Raw genomic sequence first — 18,654 nt, forward strand, 5'->3', positions numbered from 1 at the left:
AAGAGGGAGACTTCTAGCTTTGTGCTGTATCCCTTTCCTAGAAGGGCAGTAATCACTAGGCTCACATAGATTTGACTGTCTGTTTTGATTTAGATCCCCAGATCATAGACATCTGTGCTAGATTTGGGTATAGTCCACCATGGAAAGTCTCTTCCGTGTGTTTGGAAGAGTCAGTAAACTGACAAGGGAAGGGACTCAGCAAACCAACAGGAGAGGAGTGAGCATGTGCTTAGCTATGGGAATAATTTGACTTTATAAATACCATAGGTGTTTGTGTTACCTCTGCTTCCTTCTTTTCAAAAGAGTTTTGGCTTAATCAAGAAGTGGAGTAGAGAGGAACTGAGGGGGGGAAAACATAAGAATGTAATAAATCGGCTTACTAGCAGTTGTTATTTCCCTTAATGTTCCTATTTTGTCACCCCGAGCCTAGAGGAAGCTTATCTCAGACATGATGGTTTTACAGAAATTTTCCTTGACTCTTTTCCACGTGGTTTGAGTGTGTCAGCATGATGGTGATTTTGTTAAACTGCGTTACCCTGGGGATGTACCAGCCATGTGAGGATATGGACTGCCTTTCTGACAGGTGTAAAATCTTGCAGGTAAGCAGACTTCCTTCTTGTTGTGATGGTGCCTCAGTCCAAGTCACAAATTTTCATGCATGCTTTCCTTCAGCATGTGGGCAACACCTTCCTAGACAGATTGGCAAGAATGTCCCTGGCAGTAAGCGATCCTGTTGTAAAATGGCAGGAGTTTGCTTTCGGGAGGGGAATGGGGTGAGGGATAGATAATGAATTAGGTCTACTTGTGACCCTGCAATACAGACCAGTTGTTAGCCTTCCTGATCCGGTGCATAAGCAGGCATTTCCTGATATAGACAGCTACAACATACATAGCTCAGAGAAATAATTAAGGTTACAATATCCAGGCAGGAGAGAATAACAGCCTCCCAATGCATTCAGTACTCGGGACAGTAAGAGTACTAAGTCTTCAGGTAATGTTGCATTCAGGATGCCCAAAGGGAGAAGAAACAAAAGGTATGCCAAGAAGAGCCATGGGGACGTCCAGCCTATGAATGCACTAGCTGTGCTTGCTGCTTCCCCGAAGAGAAGGTGACAGCAAATGTCATCTGTAGTGTTGCTAAGGCTGTGACATTCAGATACCTGAAGCTTCCATCTGTGTTTGGTATGTGCAGCTCAAGGTGTATATGAAGCTGCACTATGTCCTTAGCTGAGCTGTTTGCAGCAGAGTGATGGGAAATCACTCCTGGGAGACCTTGGAAAGGGCACTGTTTCCCTGGCCAGGTTTGGGCCTGCTGGTGCTGAGCAAACACCTCCTTTTCAAGTACCTGTAAGGAGTCTCTGAGTCTACAGCGATATCTTCACCCATGGGGAAAAAACCAACTATAAAAGCTCCTTGCTTACTTGAGCAGCAGGAAGCTGTGATGCTAGGGCTGCATGGAAGAAGCTTTTCCAGCCCTGTCTCCAAGTAATTTTTCAGAAGTACTGAAATTTGTATTTACCTCACATTTTGTGTTTTAAAGTCCAAGGCTGAGAATGCTTATCAAATGTACTCTTGGGTTTCTGTTTGGCAGGTATTTGATGACTTCATCTTCATCTTCTTTGCTATGGAAATGGTCTTAAAGATGGTGGCCCTGGGGATCTTTGGCAAGAAGTGTTACCTTGGAGATACCTGGAATCGCCTGGATTTCTTCATTGTTATGGCTGGGTAGGTCGATGGTTTCTGGGATTATTTGTTCAGTGTTTGCTAGAGTCTTGCATGGAACAGAAATGATGTACCTGAGGGGAAGGTTTCCACGTTGGTGCTACTCCAGTACATCTGCTGAGCTGGAATCAGACTCCTTAGGGTTAGCAGTCTATGGAAGAAACATTAGACAATGTAGCTTGGCTCCCCAGCTCATGTGCAGCCATCTATCTTGCACAACTTCAGTGAAGGGTGTTATTTTGTACCAGCTGAAGAGCTAGCCTGGAACCTTTTTTTTTCCGGTTAAAATGTCTGAGTGGAACAGGTGTAACCTTTACCAGGACTAAGCTAGCTTTGTTTCCAGCAGCAGTGTTTCAAAGGTAGGAATGTAATTTTTGTTACTCTTTTTTTTGTCTTTGTATTGCACTGGCCTTACCCATGGTACTATTGGGACAAGTTGACATTTGAGCGTTTTTTACAACAAAGTTGCTATGGTGAAGCTCAGATTTCCCCTCTACGTGTATGAAGTGGAAAGCCTACCAGGATTTGTCTATTGAATCACAGCCAATGTCCATCTCCCCATCTCCAATGCCAGTGGGCATCTGCTTTTGTGAATTTGTCCATTTTCAATTAGATTGCCTTGTGGTATAGTTAATAAAAAAAAAAAAAAAAAAAAAAAAGAAGGGTCAGAAATAAATACTTAATATTGCTGTTCTTACAGCAAACAAGTGAATGTCTGTTCGGAGAGAAACCCCAACTTTCTTCTTCCTTCCAGCAAGTAATTACCTGCATTTGCTGTCACCTGAAAGTGTGTGTATCACTGACTGAACCAGAGTGAGTTTGAGCTCACTTTGCAGAGTTTTCCTCTGTGGTGCAGCGCAACACTGTCTTTATATTTGCTTTTGACACAGTTCTATAGCAAGACTTGAAAGTCATTCTCTCTGGAAGGGTGTATAATTGTTTGCTTCTGGAGGGAGCAGAGATTTTCAAACTCAGTTCGGGAGTAAAAGTTGGAAGGCTGATTCTCAGCCAGCTTGTGCCTGAAAGGGGAACAGGCAGATGAAAGTTGTAGCTTTTTCTGAATTAACACAACGTGTGAGATGGGAAGACCTTTCTTGTGGCTGAGCCTGCTGTGATTAGCGTCTGATTTAAAATGGCCCGACATGGGGATTGTGAGTTCATTGGGAAAGGCTAAGTTAAAGCTCCTGACACGTGGTGGTGTCAGGTGCTAGCACAGACAATGCCAGATCATTGCCTGTGCTAGCCTGAGCTCCTGGTGGCAAAACTACTGGTGACTGGAGTCCCTACCACATCAGCCTTTGAGGAGGAAAGGGAAAAACAGGTGTGTTGTGTTTGGAAGGGGGACCTTGGAGCCCACAGTGCTCCTCCGTGTGGGTGATGTGCTGCAGTATGCTGGGAGGAAGGCTTTGCTCCAAGTGGGCACGGGATCATTGGTGTATGGGGTAAAAGGCTTGGGAACTGAGGGTTTTGCTCTGCTTAGTGTCCCTGCAAACATGGTATGTGGGTGACGTGATCCGGAGAGATGAAGAAATCGGTGGGGCAATGCTAAAAAATGAGAGTGAGCTCAAATGCTTACTCCATGCAGAAAATTAGTGAAATTCATCCTGCCTAGGTGAGAAGGGAGTAAACCCCATTTATATGTTTCCCTCAGTTGCTGTTGCTGGCAGAAATTTGAACAGAGAGTCTTTTGTGCATCTGATAGCAATACTAGGAAAAAAGCTCGTATCTGAATTCCTTTCAATGCCAAGGAGACTTAGAATCAACTCCTTAGATATGAAATAATCAGTGTGGAGGATTTTTCATTTCAGGTCCAAAACTGAAAGAAATTTGTTTCCTGATTTCTATACAATTTTCCTCATGAGGTGTCAGGCTGAAATGATAGTAATCTCATTAGAATATCTGATCTCAAAAGACTTCTGCTAAAGAAAGATTTTTTTCCATTTGGTTATATAGAACTAATGACTATATAATGTATTTTGAGTTACAAAAGCTTGTGGTTATTAATTCATTATTCTTTGAAATTCATTAAATTTGTCTGCGCTGTTTAAATCAAATCCAAGGCTCAAAATTGCCCTTACATACAGACTATAGGCTTTTACTTAACCTCAAATTTAAGCCCCAAGCTTTATCCTGATTGGTCCCACACCTGGATCTCAGCTTCACCTTACTCTGGGTCCAGATGCTGCCTTAGCCTGCTGACTACGAAAAGACATCCTGCATTAGATCTTGCATCTTTTCTCTATGCCAGTGAGTTAGATCGTGATCCAGAGGCTAATCAGTTTTCTCTAAGGGCCTTCTCCTTTTTCATGGTCCTGGACTGTCACTGCCTTTAAGGGAGGTCATAAATTTGGCTCTGAAGAAAACACCCATGATGTTGGGAAGTAATGCACTGCCTAAAAGATATGCAGCTTCGCTCCATTTCAACAATAAGGACTATACTTCCCAATCTCTGCTCTTCCCTTCTCCCTTTCCAAACAAACACCAACAGGGCAGCAAAAGTTGGAAGAATAAACTGTAGCTTGGAAAAGCAAAGTGCAGGCAAGGGACTGTTCTGTCGGGTGTTCCTAGGCAGCTGAGATACCTCCATCTGGCTTGCTGCATGACAGCATGTTTTATCAAAGAGCATAATGACTATTTGCTGCTATTGCCCCAGACGTGTCTTGGTTACATAAACCATGTATTCAGGCATTCATTCGTAGTTTTCTCCTCACTCCCTTGGAAAGCCAGAAGCTATAGTTTTAGTTAGATGAATTCCCTCATGTGCCCCTGCCCTGCTTGCCCCTGCTCCCCACGCAACCCAGCAGCTCAAGGAGGAAGACTCCATTGTCACTAAAAATGTTCAGTTTCCATGGCGATAGGAGCTGACATCACCAGAACTTTCTCCCCTTTCGCACACTCCCTCCCCCAACCACCTTCAACATGTTTTTTTTTCAGAAAGGATTAGAAAAAAATCAAAACAACAGTCCTAAGTCAATGCTGTCCTTCATTGTTTCCCTCGGAGCTCCTAAAACCAAGCGAGGTAATTTGGGTTGAAGAATGCTGATGCCCTTGTGCACACAAGCAACCAGCGCTGCAGATTCAGCTTGCCGATGCTTCATTTCCCAACTGCTTGCTGGCAACAGGAGGTTGCAGGTTCCCAGACATTTCAAGCAGACTGTGCTCATCACCAGCTGTCCTGGTGGGAGTCCCTCTTCCCCTGTGTTTGTGATTAGGTCTTGTCTGTCATCATGTTTCCCACAGTGATGGGTGCATTTAGAGAGCTCGATCTGAGGCAACTTCAGAGGGCAGCATCCTAAAGTTGAGAGCCTACTACGTTTTGAAAGTTGAGATAATGTGAACACTAATCATATTGGAAATGTCAGCCAGTATCTATACGTGCATTAATTTTGGAGAAGAGTCACTTATTTCTGGGCTAGCGCTCATGTATTTTTTAAGCCAGGCAGTTCTCTAGCAAAAAAAGAGAAAAAAGAGTAAGCAGTTTCTCCTGCTCACTCTGCTCGGTGAGACAGCTTCGTTCACATGTGGTTGGAGATGATGCCACTGCCCTTTTCTGAAGGGAGATGTCCCTTTACATGACTGTCCTGAGTATCCCCATGCAAGGAGTGACTTCATGCAACCTGCCTGGCCTTGGGGACATTCATTCAACCGAGTGGTGGTTCTGCCTCCCTTAAGCCATGGGCTGTAATTAAAAATCTGTGGTGGGAATTATGTCTGTCTCTGCCCTCTTCTGTGGCATCCCCATGACATGTTCTGGTATGCAACTTAGCAGGGAGGTAGGTTAAGGGGGAGAAGGCTTCACTATGTGGCTGGGGGATGATTGTGATTACAAGTGTGTGCCCAAAATACGTCCCAAATCTTTCCTTAACTGCTTGCTGGTTGGAGTCCAATGGCTGAGGAGAAGGCTGGTCTGTCTTTCAGAGGATGCCTCATCTTTGCCCCTCTCCATTATCACACTGGAGCTTGCCACGTAGGATTTCCTAAACTGTGGTTGAATCCCATCCTGACCTTGCCTTTGAGAGGAATGGCATGACTTGTATGTTTTGGCATTTTGAAATATACTTGCAGTGTTTTTTAATAGCTTTTAAAAGTGGTGGACATCAGAACAAGACTCAGCACTCTGTAGCTGCTTCAGTGCAGTTGTGGTTTAACCCTGGCTGGCAACCAAGCCCCACGCAGCCACTCACTCACTCCCCCTCACCCAGAGGGATGGGGAGGAGAATCAGAAAGGACTGTAGAACTCAGGGGTTGAGATAAGAACAATTTAATAGGTAAAGCAGAAGCCACGCACGCAAGCAAAGCAAAACAAGGAATTAATTTGCTACTTCCCATGGGCAGGCAGGTGCTCAGCCATCTCCAGGAAAGCCGGGCTCCGTCATGTGTAACAGTTACCTGGGAAGACAAATGCCGTAACGCCAGATGTCCCTCTGCCCCCTTCCTTCTTCTTTCCCCCAGTTTATATACTCAGCATGATGTCATATGGTATGGAATACCTCTTTGGCTAGTTCAAGTCACCTGTCCTGGCTGTGTCCCCTCCCAGTTTCCTGTGCCCCTCCAGCCCTCTCACTGGCAGGGCCCAAGAAACTGCAAAGTCCTTGACTTAGTATAAACATCACCCAGCAACAACTAAAAACATCAGTGTGTTGTCAACATTGTTCTCACATCAGAGCCAAAACACAGCACTGTACTAACTACTAAGAAGAAAACTAACTCTATCCCAGCTGAAACCAGGACAAATGTCTTCAGTGGTAATACTGTGTCTCTATTCCAGCCTGAAATTTTATACTTCTTACAGCCAAGCATTGCAGTAGCCAACCTAATCAATCACAACATCTCCCTATCAATTTATTCAGCTGCTTTCTCCATTGGTTCCAAGTTTGGTTGGTTGTTTTTTTTTTTCCTCTGTCGTCTCTTCTGATGAGAGAAAATCCTTTCCTATTAGTAGGAACAGCAAACTTTGTTCCCAGATATATGCTGTTCCATTTGTTCACACTGGAATACATATTGTTTGTATTTCCAAAGCAGTTCATACTGTTCTATATGGCTGACTTGTCCTCTTCATTTTGTTTCTGTTCTCCCCAAAATATGCTTCAATGGCAAAATCCATCAGTGATTCTTTTTTCTTTTTTTTTTTTTTTTTTTTAATTTTCTGCCAGGTTGTGATAAATAAAGAACAGAGCAGCAAGAATTGTGCATTACAGAAGTACATCTGCTCATGAATGAGTCCCCATTTACTGTTGCATGTGAGGTTTATTACTTAGCCAGTTTTTCTCTAGCTAATGTATGTCATGATGATTTCATATCATTCCAGCCATATCAACATAATTACTTGTGTGAACCAGACTTGTAATCTCATACGAAATTATAGCACATTAGTTTGATGATGTCTATTTTTCCTTAAACCTGTGTTGATTATGGTTAATTTTATTATCCACCTTTAATCTGTAATCTATCAAAGCTGCATATCAGCAATTTCATTACTGTACTGTGATCAGCATCAGTCCAGTCAGCCTACTGAGATCACTGCATTTCTAAAGTACTGGCACAACATCAGAATTTCTTTGACCCTTGGATGCTTTCCCAGTTTTCTGAGACTAATCAAAAATCATCAGTACTGGTTCAGATCTTTTCTGGCCATCTCTTTTAAAACTCTTGGATATAAATTGTCCAGGCCTGCTTATCTTAGCATATTCCTATTTTGATAGGCACAGCTTAAAATACTTGATCACAGCTGGAGCTGAAACTAGCTCATTATCATCTATGGTACACATAGATCATCTGACCTTCCCCATATAACTTTTTTTAATTGAAGCTTTCTGCCTTTTTACACTATTTGTGACAATTCTGTTTTCTTGTTCCAGTGATTAACTTGTACCATTTTATGTCCTCCTTCTTAGAAATTTTCTACAATTTCCTTCTCCTAATTTATATTCATTGGTATTAACTTCCCCTCTCTTGCTATTACATCACTGCTTTTGCTTTCACTTATGTGGTACTATCTTTTTAGCCTATTCAGCTTTCTTGTCTCTATTGAAACTTCTTGGATACCTGATAAATATTCCTAAATACCACTTGATTGTCATCCACAGTTCATGAATCAAAGTCCTTATCCTGACTGGTTTGATGCATAGCTGTTTCTGTGTGTTTTCAACTTCATGAATATGGCCTCTTTAATCCAGCAAGTACATCTAGTAATGTTGATAACCTTACTTGATTTGTACATAACACACATATAATCAAGAGGTCTAGCTTTAAATTCTGTGATATAAAAAAACCCAACCCAGCACTTAATAGACAATCTCTGTATCTTCCATCTTTACATGCAATTTTCTTTGAGTTGTAGAGCACATCGCTGTACATGCTAGGAAACTGCAAGGAGATTTAGGTGTCTCCAAAACATGTTGCCCAAATTCAACTCTTGCAGATGGATAAGGAGAGGGTTTTTCCCCTGTGGATTACAGACCAACACCAAGACAGCTAGTCAGTCTGTTTTTTAGTGTGATCTGGGCACACCTAATCACGTTCATAGGTTCATAGATAATTCAGATTGGAAAGGAGCTTGTGAGGTCTCAGGTCCAATCTTCTTGTTCAAAGGGGAGTCAACAGCAAACTCAGATTAGGTTGCTGCTGAAAGTTGTCCAGTCCAGTCTTGAAAAACACCCCAGACAGAAACTGCACCACCTCTCTGTGCCCCAGCCCCACTACTGTTTTATATCTGTAACTAGTCTGAACCTCCCTTCCCTGCTTGGATTTTTGTCCATTGTGTCACAGGGCAAGTGCTCCAGCCCCTGAGCATCTTCATGACCCTGCACTGAAATTGTTCCAGTGTGTCAACATCTTTCTTGTACTGGGGGATGCAAAACTGAACGTGCTATTTGGTCTACCAAGTGCAAAGTAAAGGGGATAATCCCTTCCCTCATCTACTGGCTGCGCTCCTGTTGGTGCATCTTGGTACGCCATCAGCTTTCCTTGCATGGATGGTGTGTTGCCTACTGTCCCCCAGGAGCCCCAGGTCCTTTTCAGCAGAGCCACTACCTGTTAGCTCTTGGGCAGCAGCAGGTCAGGCCAGCACAGGTGCAGGACCTTGCATTTGTCTGTTGAATTTCATAAGGCTCCTGTCAGCCCATTTCTCTAGCCAGGATGAATTCTCTACTTTATGTGGCAGAAAATGAATCCATAAGTATTAATTTCCAAATTGTCACTGATTCTGTCCTAGAAAATGCCATTTCTGACAGCGTGTGCTACTTCCCCTCCCTTTCTGTCCACTTGAGGCTCCCTAGCTAGGTTAAAATCCTTGATTTTAATATTCCTTTCATGCAGATCTTCCCACCAGGCTTTTTTAACGCCATTTAGGCTGTTTATGCTCATAAAATGAACAATTCCTATTCTCTTTATTACTCAGGCCGCTGGCACTGGTGTGTAGACGATACATATTTCTCCTCTTTACATCTTTCAGTATCTTGATTAGTTTTGTTCTTGACATGGAGGCTCTGTAAGAATTAGCTTTTTTTTCCTAATCTCATCACTTTTCCCTTTGGTCTTTCATTTAACAATCTTCTGACTGGTCTATCTCTGTTCCTTGAAAAAATAATTCTTCTTCTAATGAAATGCTGGTTAATATTTTTACTTCTCCAGGGGTAGCCCAGTGCTCTGCAAGTCTCCTGCGCTATATGGCAGGCCAAGCCAGCAGTTTGTGACCGTATTCCTCTATTATCTCCTTTGTCTTTTGGCAAGGATGGGCCACCAAGCAGCTCAGCTGAATATTTCTTGTCTGTCTTCTTCAGAAATTGTCTAAAATCGGTGGCATATCATGATAAGAAAAATAATTTTAAAACATATCATCATGGGTAAGTATTGTCCTGGAAGTTTGAAACCTTCCCAAGTTTGCTTTTTTAGTCTCATTTCACATAGAGTATGGCAGCACAGCTGTCCCAATATCTTCATTTCTTTTCCAAAGCATCCTTTCTTATCTGAGTAGTTATGCAGCCTTTGGAGATTTTTTTTCTGGCATCTTTGTACAGCTGGAGATGCCTTCTTGGGCATGCCTGATGGCCCCTTAGATTGAGCAGAACATTTCTGCTTGCTTCCTGTGCCTTTTGGCTAGTAACTTCTTCAGGAGCACTTTATGCAGCTTCCACACTGGGAACCTGGAAAGTATTATTCTTTATTAACTAAGATTATTATTATTATGGTTTGTAACTTCTCTCTCTGATAGTTATCTACTGTCATTGATTTCTGCTTCCCATAATTCCTCAGATATCACATCCTTTCTTCCGTAACCCTGCAGCGATGCTGCTTCCTGAGTCCATCCATCCATCCAAGCTCTTTTCAAACCTGTGCAGCATCAGTGTGTGTGCAACAGACTCTCCCCTTAACACAAAGCTGCTGGTTTATACTTACACCGCCAAGTTCATCCCTCTGCATTTCAGCCCAGGAAAGGGGGCTGGCAGCTTTCTGAAGGAGGAGAGGTATCAGCCCCCCAGCCTCAAATACCCTCCTGTTCCCAGGAAACAAAATTGGCATCACGTGGTGCCCATCCATGCTGGGAAGATGCCACTTAGCCTGAAACACACCAGTTGGCCTTAATCTCGCAAGGCGGGAAGTGTGTTGCCAATCTTCTACTTTCTCTTTGCTTTTAATTAAATACGGTCCTTCAGGGACCTGGCCAGAATTTGCATAGTTATGACTTAAAAATCTCAGATCATTAAATACTTATTAGCAGCAGTGTAAACAGCAGAATGCTCAGAAAATCCTACTTAGCTAATCTTCAATGCCAAGTGAAAGTTTCTATGAAATTATGGCAAGTTAAAGAAAACTGTAATAAATACAGCAATTAGGTGTTTCAAGCAGTGATCAGATAAAGATGGAAACCAGCAAGCAGCAGGCTAAATAGTATCTTCACCAAAGGCAGAAATATCAGCAGCACAGCCCTCCCCCCCAACATGCACTCACTTTTTCCTCCTTAATGATACTAATTATTTCATTTGCTTTCTCCTAGTAAAACTATCCATAGATTTGCAACATATTGAAATGAAAGCAGTCATCAAAATGAAATGAATCACACCAGAGAAGAATCAAAATAAGGAGGCAGTGGTACCCTGCATGTGTTATGCGTAGTTCTCAATTATTGTCTCTGAATTCGTTTGCCTCCCTAAAAGCTAATTCCCTACCATGTGAATCTTTAGCTTTATTAAAGGGGGAAAAAAAAAAAAAAAAGGCAACACTAGCAGGCTCGCAGGACTGAAATGCAGACACCCTTTCTTTCTTTTATTTCTCTCCCCCCTCGTAAGCAATGAAATACAGAGCTCAGAGCCTGTGTTCAGACTCCTGGTTTTCAAAAGCGAGGCCCTGTCGCTCGTCTTCAGTCATCTGAGCTTGGCGAGTCCCTCTGGCTTTCTTATCACAGTGTGAAAACCTGCTTATGTCTTTTCATATCATGTCTCCAAAACTATTAAGAAACTCTGACTTTTCTCTTAGTACACAGTTTGGAGAGAAATCTGAGTGTTCAGGGGTGTGAAATAATCACATTCCAGGCAGCAAGGGACCAGTCTCATAGGCTCTGGAAGCTTTCAGCAGCTTTTGGTTGCAGAGCAATTAAGAAAAAAAAAAAAAAAGGTAAAAAAAAATGTTTTTTACTGGGGGGGGCAGTTGCAGGTTATTTTTTTAAGAATACTAAGCATCATAATTCTGGAGCTGACTGTTTAATTAGCAATTGATTTATCACTCCCTGAAGAAATGTCTTTTTACTAACAATTATAGCCTCTTTTTTTTTTTTTTTTTAATAAAGGGGAAAAGAAGATGTAATTTTTGCAGTCTTCATTTTACTACCAATGGATATTTTTTTTTCTTCTATCTTTCAGCTTTTATGTTAGCAGAGAGTTGTCTTTTTGCAGCGTGATGAGCTCTAACTTTAAAAGAGATAAGCAGGACTACTTAGCTGAGTACACTGTGGCTTGCAGAGTAATATAGAAGCCTACTGTGTAACGTCAGGGCACATCCTATGCGATGTTATTGCATCCCTTTTACAGTAGTTGTTGAAAGGGGTTCAGCTCATCTGTTTAGGGTGCATTTTGAAGCCTGGCCTGGAGGCACTGAACTGTGCAAAATTTGTGCCTCCTGCATGGCTTGCTCTTCGAATATATATCAAGTGAGCTGATAGTGGATTCAGTGCTGGGGGCTGCCTGGCAGCCCTATGCCTTCTGCACCACGGAGCAATCTATGTCTATATAGCAAAAGATCAGGCCCAAATAACCTGTCAGTTGAGAGCCAGAGCATCTGTGAAGGCAACATTTTTAAGGAGGGGTCTACAGGTGACTGCAGCCCTGACATGGCTGGGAGCTGCATGTGCTTAGCCCAGACCCCACGTGGGCTGGTGTACCATGCGGTCTGAAATGCCTGCCCGTTCCCAATGCACTGGTAAAGGTTGTGCTGCCTTGCAGCTGTGGGCAAGTGAGGGAGGTGGGAGCACAGGCCACAACACAACTTTCTGAGCAGGGAAAAGGGGACACCTAGAAAGAGTCTTTAATTTCTGCCATAGCCCCTGGGACCTTTGGGGACAAGGAAGGATGTGGTTCCAGCTGTAGAGCAAAAAGGCTGGCATGGTGCAGAAATCTTAAAAAATAGGTCCTGCTCAGGAGCCCTGCAGTCCTGGGGCTGGCAAGTAGCCTGCTTGTATGCACTGTGTGTTTTTCCTCTCTGCTGGTATGTGTGTCCTGTAGCTGCAGACTTGAGGTGGAAGCAGTAGCTCTCCTGTCTTGTCGAGCATCTGGGCAGGCCTTGTCAAAATCTCCTGGCTCTGCTTCTGACATCTCCAGATGGGCTTGGGAAAGATCGGATTCATTCCTTAATGGTGCTTGCCTGCTTACAGCTTTCCTTGTGTGCAAGCTAGGGCACATCCAGCCTTAGCAAGGGCTGGCAAGAGGTGTCTTGAATGCCACATGTGTCCCATGCTCTAGCTGTTCAGCTGTGTGCTCTTCCTCCTGCCTCCTTGGTGTTGCTCCAGGGCTCATGGTCCCCCCTATCTAGGCAATCGTGGGCACCACAAAGTGGATTTTGCAGCCTGCCCTCCTCTTTTTTCCACACCACAGATTCAGTTGATAGAGAGCCCCTGGGGGAGCCTGGCCAGCCCTGTTCTCCATGTCCCCTGCCCACTGCTACACCTGTGACCAACAGAGGACCAGGACTGGGTGGATCTAGAATACACATGCTTTCCAATTTCCTTTCATCAGAACAGCTCATTAATATAAGAGGGGAGATACGGGATCACTGGACTACGTCGTCTAGTGAGAGGACTGGCTTTACTCCTTTGCATTGTAGCCACAGTCTTTGAAGCCAGAGCAGAGGCAGTGAGACCTTCCTTTCATTCTGGTGTGTACTACAGAGGTGGGAGGATTTAGGGGTAAATCAGTCTCCCATCACCACCCCACAAACTGCAGGTGGGAGATTTGAGCTGTGGGATGGCTCATACGTGGCTCACATATCAGGGGGATGGACACTTGGTAAATGGAGAGATGTCAGCTGTAAATTTTGGTGCTGGTATCTGAATTAGAAGTTCAGACAGGGAAAACTGGCAGACTTAGTCTTATATTTTCCCTGTGACTCCTATGTTCTGGATCTTCAAAGTGGTAGAAATTGCAGTTTGTGAAATTTGATGGCCGAATCAAGGAGCTGAGGACAGAAAGGCATATTCTTGTATGCAGAAGGCATTAGTAAAATTGCATCTAGTCGTGGTATAGGTAGGTCAGGCTTTAGACCCCTGGCACAGCTGAGATACTGAAGGAATTTGGAGCCGAGAGCAACCAATCTTCTGCCTTGGTCACCCCAGGTGCTCATAGATGCAAGGACCAAATAAAAGTCCAGAGGCAGGAAAAGATGCACTTTGTACAGAGACTCTTAGCAAGCCTGAAATTACAGCTAGGAAGTCACAGCCACAAAGTTTCTGGCTTCAGTGCCAAATCCAGATTTATATGACACAGAAATATGAATTGATTAGACTGCAGTTAATTAGCTTTCAATTGAAATCCCATATCAGAGAAGGGGAATTACCTTTTGAATTTGACAAAAAAATACTGGCTTCATGTCATAAGAAAAATACTGCCTTGGTATTTTTCATGAATGCTTCCAGAATGTATTTTAAATATTATTTCTTGGCTGCTGATTTTCAGCAAATAGAAATTCAGGAGCCAAGATTAGGGAATTTAATAAGTACTTAATAAAGGTGTAAAGAGATGTAAATATGAAGAACTAAATGGTAATATTTGAACTGTTTTAATCATGGATTTCATCAAATGTAATTGCAAGGAAGCTGCTAGGCAGGCATTGTACAAGTACATTGTCTTGAGTTACCTGTACAGCAAGATAAAATCTGAATTTTCTGGACTCTTTACATGGTTTTTCATATTCTCATTATGTCTGTTTTAAATAGTCTTAGTTTTTATTCCTCCATGCTGCTGGACAGTCTGCTCTCCTATGCCTGGCACAGGTCCACACTGGCTGTGCATTTCTGCTGTTGGGCAATGAGCATCACTCTTCTCTCCTGAGTTTCATTGCTGCTGGAGAAGTGAGAGTGCCAAGGCAGATCCAAGCCCACTCTCGAGCTCACAGGTGCAGAGGAACAATAGAAGTGCCAAGATGTAGCTGATGAAGCTATTCTGCTGTTGTAGAGACCTCATGAGCAGTGAAGGTTTGCAATGCTGGTGGTTTATGTGCCTCCTTGTCCCTGTGTGCTCACTGTCTGCTCCAGTGGCTTGGCATGGGATGGAGGTACACCAGACCAGTGTTTTCTGGTCTGTGCTAACAAATTGCTCACTTGTTCCCCACACTAGCTTGGACTTGTCTCAGTTAAACTCAAGGTCTCTTGTGTGTTCAGCTAAGCAGACTTACCTGGGCATAGGCTAATGTTTATTAGCAAGGCAGAAACTAAGTTGGAGGGGAAAGCAAGAAGGTGATGTGTAGGGAAAGGGACAAAAGGAATAAAGAGGAAGATGGAAAAGGAAAGAAAGGATTGAAAAGGGAATTGAAGGGTATGAAGCAAAGTGGGAAAAGGTAAAGGAAAGGCAAAGGGTGAACGAAAAAACTGGAAGTTAAGGAGGAAGATTAAAATGAGAGGTAGAAGTGTTGCAGGCAGGCATGAGTCAGAGGGGTGTAAAAAGACAGAGGGGATAGGGAGGAGGCGGGATACCTTGAGAGTGGGAAGGGAGGCAGAGCTCAAAGAGGCATTCCCTGCCAGGCATTCCCCCCTGCTTATGCAGAATGAACCCATGCATGCATCTAGTGCCCCTGTCCCATTTCCCACCCTGTCAGCGTTACCACCATGCATCAGCCTTGAGCTGTATGGCTTGGGGATGGTGTGTGCATCAATCCCCTCTCTTTCCAGAAGCATTTCATGTGGAAAGTTTTGAAGAAAATCTCTAGCAAGGGAAGAAGAATTACTGTATAAATTCAATTATCTTGACAGCTCAGTGCTCAAATTCCATCACAGATCAGGAGTTTCTCTCTGATTTAGCATAGTTCCAGCTTCCTAACCTGCCCCTGCACTTCCACCCACACCAGAGGACGCAAAATATTTTAGTGGTACCAGTAATGAGCTGCTGTTTCCCTTGGGAGAGATGCATTCCCTGCTGCTGTGTCATGATAAGGGGAAAAGACTGCTCACAACCAGGATAGGCTTCCCCCCCGCTATCCTAGACTTTGTCTGACTGCCCCTGGACCTTAAAGAAACTAAGGCTTTTACTTTTAAAGCAGCCAAAAAAGAGAGAAGAACTAGATGAAGGGCAGTCAAGTCATGGGGGCTACCCTTGTTCATGGCACTGAGCTGCTACAAAGCAAGGACAAAGAACCTGGAAAACTCCTGTAGTTCAATAAGGAGGCAACAATTTTGTACTGGCTTTAACATTTCTGTGCTCTTGGTTTGTGAACAGCCAGCAAACACACGGTTTTCCAGGTTGCTGGTGTGATAAAGATCCGAGCACCAAAGGCCTGAGAGTCCAAGTAGGCACTGTGCACCTAATCCACCATCGCAAGATTTTGAGACGCAGACATGAGAAAATGTGAACCTTCTGACATAAATATGCTGCCAGTTTCTGACTGATCAATTTTTGCAATGAGCCCTTCTGACTCTCTGTCAGCCTGTCACCACCTCCACATGTGGCAGCAGGAGATCAGGTGCAGCCCAAACCTAGAGAGTGTTAAGAGTACAGGATTTCCAGGCAGCGGGGAGCAGGGCTGGCTGGAGAAAGATAAGAGCAAAACCAGCTCGGCTGGCAATTCCTGAACAGCTGCAGATGCCCAGAGACTCCAGCAGAGTCACTTGAGATCTTATTTAATTAAAGAAAGGATGCAACATTTGGATTTGTCGGCTTTACCTACACAGAAAATGTTTGTACTTGTTAATTAATAGAGTATTATTTCACCTTGGTCCCATGTAGGCCATCATGATGTGCACATGCTACCCTTGTGCAAAGAGAAGTGTGAACATCAGTTGATGTTAAAGCCATCACTAGGAAAGGAAAGGCAAGGCAAGAACAAGTGGCCCTAATGCAAAAATTGCACTGGAATTGCATTGGAGATTTTTTGGATATGATTTATGCGACTACAACAGGCATAACTCATCTACAGGGATTTAAGTATCCTCGATGTGTCTCTGTTATTATAGCCAAGATCAGGAGACCTCAGGAAGAACCATAAGCAGAAGAGGTTTGCTAAGTGAGCTGAAGCCCTGGGGCCTGCTAGGGCTGAGCTCGCTTTTGTTAGAAGTTGCTCTCTGAAAAATTTAACAGTTGCCCTTCTATGACCCATCCTTGGGAACAGCCTGCTGTTTTCATTGGCAGAGTGATTGACTATTTGGTCTTTTTTTTTTCTTTTTCCCTAGCTAAACTGGAATGTAATCACAGCAAATCCGCAGCCACCGAGGGCTGCAGGAGGCTGGCTGGCAGGCTGGCTGTCTGAGCGGCACAGTCACAGTTGCAGCTACAGTAGCATTGGTCTTGCTCTGAAAGGACTGTGCTCGCTGCTTTGACGATTATTAGTTTTTTAGTAACACACAGGCTGTGCCACGTAGGTGACAAGCTCATGGTAGCTAGGGGAGAGCAGTGACGTGCACCTGGTTAAGGTTACACCCGTTGTAATGCCAGCAACATGGTTATAGCCACAGGAGGGACAAAACTCGAACAGTTTTGTAAACGGAGGTTCTATTTTTTAATGGATTTTATGTGGCTAAGTCTAAGAAAAGATGTCACTTCTGCCCGCTGGTTTCATCTCAGCCCTAGCCCTGTGCTGTTCCCCTGCGCTCAGTTACTGTGAGGGTCACAGCGTCCTGCAGGACTTCTCATTTGGTCGCTTGCAGTTCAGAAAAGACCACTTTTTGAAATAAGGTTATTTGCTTATTTAGCATCTGACAGAACATGTTTCAGGTTGTTCTGTCACTGCTCAAAAATATTTTTTTTGCCTTCAGAGGTCTAACCTCAGCCTAGTGCTCTAGGGGATGTGGGTTTTTTAGGAGAGGAAAGGAAGTTCTATGGGACTTCACCAAACTTGAAGACCTTCATGTTTCTGTGCTCATACCTACCCCCATAGCAGCATGCAGCGTCGGGACTTCTTCAGTCATGAAGCTGCTTCTATGTGTCAGGTCTCTGTGCTACAAAGAGATGTTAGCCCACACCCCTGGGGCCATACAGCCATGCCTATACAGTGCTTTGCCTTTAACCATAGTTCCAAAGTTTCAGCAGGTCTCTAATTCCGGAGCAACCACACACTGATGAGGCAATCTTGCTTTATGCTTTTGGAGCAAGGTTGATTAGTGCTTGCTGAAGGCTCTTTGCACTGTGTTCTTTAACACCATGCAGGTGTGTCCTTTGTGTGATGCCCTGTAGTCATGCCTGTGCCTTTGTATCTGTGTGCATTCTTCCTCCTTTCATACCCACTTCCCAGTTTCATCTGACTGGATCCTAAGCCTCTGTCTATTACTAATGTTTTCTGTAGGCTAGCTAAATATTGCTGTTTTGTTTGGCGTGGGGTTTTTTTGGGTGGCATTTTTTTTTTTTTAATATTTTGCTTATCTGCATGAAATCCTTCCTTTCTCCTTCTACAGTCAGTATATGTGGAACTGACAGCTCCAGGGAGGTAAATGAATGCCACAGAATTTCAGAGGAAGAATTATTTCATGCAATTACCCTAAAAGTGCATGAGAGAACAGAGTGAAAGGAATGAGGGAGAGAAAGAAAGAGAGCATGAGAGAGAATAATCACAACACTTTGACAAGTTTACCCCGTTGTATTTGAAAATCTATCACTTTGACAAGTCCCCTTTGTGAAAGGTGTAGACAGATGACTAGACATTTGCTCTTCAAGGTCCTTTTGAGTGAAGAAGGTAATCGATAGAAGGATCGGTCCATTTCATTTAAGTTTCACTCAGGTCCTCTCCCTGGTATTTCTTACAGACTGGCTGTACTACATTTCCCCCTCAGCATCTCACTTAAGCTCTCTTATTGACTCCTCAATGGTTCCTGGGCAGAGGGATTTGGGTGGACTTTAGATTACAGGACCATTGACTTCTAGATCTTTTAATATAAATTATGGTTTTGGTTTGAGAAGGGGTTCGGTAACAAAAGGCTGTGTTCCCTGATCCCTCGCCATTTCTTGAGCACGTTGAAAGACCAAGGAAAAAGGACCTTTTTGTAGCTTGATTATTCACATCTGAGAAGGGATTCAGGAGAAGCAGTTCCTGTCCTGATTCTGCTGCTGTTTCACCTGCCAAATTTGTCACCCTCTTGATCCCTCTGCACATCAGGGTCACTCCAGGGAAGCTGGTGACAACAGCCCATGTCTTCCTGGGGGCCTCACACACCTATGTTCGCTAAAATGCTTTGAGATCCTCAGGTGGGAATTGCTGGTCAGGCTAAATGGTTAGTATAATCCAGTTTCTCACCATGCTTTCCAA

The 18,654-nt window shown here is 43.6% G+C and overlaps 1 protein-coding gene across 1 annotated transcript in view; it reads left to right on the top strand.

Annotated features, from left to right (window-relative positions):
* The first annotated feature begins 492 nt into the window (after positions 1-492).
* Positions 493-18,654, top strand: part of CACNA1I (calcium voltage-gated channel subunit alpha1 I) — a 91,664-nt gene continuing 73,502 nt past the window's right edge. The window contains exons 1-2 of the mRNA XM_027816077.2: positions 493-599; positions 1,592-1,725. Coding sequence (XP_027671878.2) covers positions 507-599; positions 1,592-1,725 — 227 coding nt within the window. The 5' untranslated portion in view covers positions 493-506. The remainder of the gene's footprint in view (positions 600-1,591; positions 1,726-18,654) is intronic.

This window comes from Falco cherrug, chromosome 5, assembly GCF_023634085.1.
Source record: "Falco cherrug isolate bFalChe1 chromosome 5, bFalChe1.pri, whole genome shotgun sequence".
In the NCBI taxonomy this organism is placed as follows: Eukaryota; Metazoa; Chordata; class Aves; order Falconiformes; family Falconidae; genus Falco; species Falco cherrug.